The sequence below is a fragment of the Tupaia chinensis genome, unplaced genomic scaffold, assembly GCF_000334495.1.
Source record: "Tupaia chinensis unplaced genomic scaffold, TupChi_1.0 Scaffold145741_1, whole genome shotgun sequence".
Classification (NCBI taxonomy): domain Eukaryota; kingdom Metazoa; phylum Chordata; class Mammalia; order Scandentia; family Tupaiidae; genus Tupaia; species Tupaia belangeri.
The window spans coordinates 627679-630843 of NW_006205599.1; the positions used below are offsets into that span (position 1 = coordinate 627679).

At 36.4% G+C, this 3165-nt stretch overlaps 1 protein-coding gene across 1 annotated transcript; it reads left to right on the plus strand.

The window, feature by feature from the left end:
• The first annotated feature begins 1603 nt into the window (after window positions 1-1603).
• LOC102492022 (28S ribosomal protein S36, mitochondrial-like) lies at window positions 1604-2198 on the plus strand. Its single transcript, XM_006168357.2, has 2 exons — window positions 1604-1845; window positions 2129-2198. The coding sequence occupies exons 1-2, from the start codon at window positions 1604-1606 to the stop codon at window positions 2196-2198; spliced, it is 312 nt and encodes a 103-aa protein (XP_006168419.2).
• Window positions 2199-3165: the final 967 nt, after the last annotated feature.

Genomic DNA, 3165 nt, shown 5'->3' on the forward strand with positions numbered 1-3165 from the left:
TAAACTTGAAGATAAAAAAATATATATATGACCCAACAATGAGAACATAAACTAAAAAAGTAAAGAATCTTGAGGTTTGGGTGGTGGCACAGTGGTACCATGATGCTCTTCATGGCTGACCCACAGGGGAAGATTCCAGTTTCACATCTGGAGACTTTCCTGAGCACACTGGGTGTGGGCATGCCCATGATCCAGAGCTATCAGAGGCTGGAGATGGGTCATGGTCTAAAGATTCTGTCAGGGTGCTCATCTCTCAGATTCCCTCACTTTCAGAAGAAAGAAGGAGAAATACTGAAAGAAAGAAGAAAGAAAAAAAAAGGAGGGAAAGAAGAGAGGAAAGAAAAGGGAAGGGAATGGAAGAAAGGAAAAGAAAAAGGAAGGAAAAGATGGAAAAGAAAGGAAAGGAAAGGAGAGGAGAGGAAAGAGGAAAGGAAAGGGAAGGAAGAGGGAATTATTTTCAAACTATTGTAAAGTAAAAATATGCACCTTTCAATTCAATAGTTACGAGGAATCTATGGAACAGAAGATTTGTTTCAGGTGAAAATATTGATGCTCTTTTAACAGTGAAGTTATTGACAGATATTTGAGCTCTTAAAAATATTTGATTCACTGCCAATGGGCAACTCATAAGTTGTTTAGATAGAAATGATGGAAGAAAGTTAAATTCTAATTTTTGGTACTATTGGTCTATAATGCCTTGTCTGCTCTGCATAACTTTCCATGCACAGACCTGGCTAGGACCAGCAACGTACTCCAGAGATCTGTTACTTCTTGCAGAGTATCTGAAAACCTAGTGTAGGGCTAAAAAAATATTCTAAGAAGTAAGAGCTGAGACTCCTAAATTTGGCAATAAAACATACACAGACTCAAGAAATTTTATGAACCCCAAGCAAGAGAACCTAAAGAAATCTTTGGTAAGACACATTATAGTCAAATTTCTGAAAACTAAAGACAAAGAAAAATCTAGAAGGCAATAGGAGAGAAATGACACTTTACCTAGAGGAGGAAAAAAAGAATGAAAGTCTTTTTTCAATCAAAATCATGGAAACCAGAAGGAAGTGGCACAACATTTTTCAAATACTGAAAGACAAGAACTCTTAATCCAGAATTCTGTATTCAGTAAAAATATCCTTGAAGAACAAAAGAGAAATCAAGATATTCTCAGATGAAGGAACAGGAAGAGATTTTTTTGTCACCAGAAAACCCACTCTATGAGAAATGGCTAAAGGAAGTTCTCTAAACAGAAAGGACATGGTGAAAGAAGAAATTTTAAACCAATAAGGAAGAATAATGGGAAAAAGTAAAAATGTGGGTTGATATACTTTCCTTCTTTTTGAGTTCTTTATATTTGATGATTAGATAAAAATTCTATCATTGTATGATATGTTTCTTAAAGTATGTAGAGGAAATAATTAAGATAATTAGTAAGAGAGGATGGTAAAGAAACTCAATAGAGTAGCATTCCCACATCTCACATAAAATTATAAAGTATTTACAGCAGTACACTGTGATGCTATATGTGTATAATGAAATACCTAGAGCAACCACTATTTTAAAAAGTTATTTAAAAACATACTTTCAAAACTATTGAGTCTCTGGGGTCATGATGGGCAGCAAGATGGCATCTGCCAGCAGGGTCGTTCAGGTAGTGAAGCCACATACACCATTTATAAGGTTTCCTGACAGAAGAGACAATCCTAAACCCAACGTATTAGAAACTTTGAGGTCGGCAGGGCTGCCATCCCATTCTTCTGCAGTTTCACAGCATTCTAAGGGAAGTAAATCACCAAATGTGCTGATGTATCAGGGCCCACCAGACACAGCAGAAACAATAAAGACTTTACCTTAGAAATACAGATTGAGGGAACCAGCAGTTAGCGTAATGGCTATGTCGCTGGACTCCCATGTAGTCGACCCTGGTTTGCGTCCCGGACCCGGTGGCTTAAAACTCACGCCAGGCGCGTGTGCGTGCGTGCCCAAGATCTCGAGAAGAGAATGGAGGAGAAGGGATTGCGGTGTGACCATCCCCCCTGAGGGGTGATTTCTCGCCTTCTGTCTCTATGTCTCTCTCTGTCTGTCTGGCAAACGCACGCGCCCTATAGCGAAAACCTCTCCAAAAAAAAAACAAAAGGAAATACAGATGGAAACTGGTGTCTCAAGAAGAAATTGAATTTATCCAGTGTGGTGGTCCAGAGTAATCACTATGGCTGCTGTTTTCATCAGAAAGAAGAATTGTCTTTACAATAAAGGACTTTGAAAATGAAAAAAACAAAAACAAAAACAAAAAACAAAAAAAACAAAACTACTGATAAATCAAAACAAAATTTTAAAAGACATTTAAGTAATCCAAAGGAAGGCAAGAAAAGGGAAACAGAAGAACAGAAACAGGAAATGAAACACAAATAATAAAATGACATATTTAAGCCCTAATGTCAATAATTACATTATATGTAAATGGTCTAAATATACCAGTTAAAAATAATTGACACAATAGATTTTTTTAAATATTACCCAAATGTACGCTGTATACAAGAAATTCACTTCAAATGTAGCAATAGAAATAGGTTGCAAGTAAAATGGTACAAGAAATATACCATGTAACCATTAATCAAAAGATAGCAGAAGTGATAATGTTATTGTCAGATAAAGTAGACTTTAGAGCAAATCAAATTATAAGAGATAAAAAGGAATATAACATAATAATTAATTAACGATAACCAAGAAGACATAGTAATACTAAATATGTATGCACCAAACAACAGTGCTTCAAACATCTGAAGCAAAAATACTCAATAGAACTGAAAGGAGAAATAGACAAACCCATGATTACAGTCAGGACTTCAGCACTCTTCTTTCAATAATTAGTATAGCTATGAAATAGGAAATCAGCAAAGATAGAACTGAGTTTGAGGGCTGCAGGTGGCGTGGTAGTTAATGGCGCTGGACTTCCACATGGCCGACTGCAGTTCAAGTCCTGGACCTGGCGGCTTGCTTTCTCACTCTCCCGTCCTCCCACTCTGTTCCTCTCTGGTCAAATATAATAAATGTATTAATAATTAATTAATTAATTCTTAAAAAAAAGACACAACTGAGTTCAATACCACTAAGAACCAAAAAGATCCAACGGACATTTATAGGACACTCCACCAAGATGAAATTTGTGGT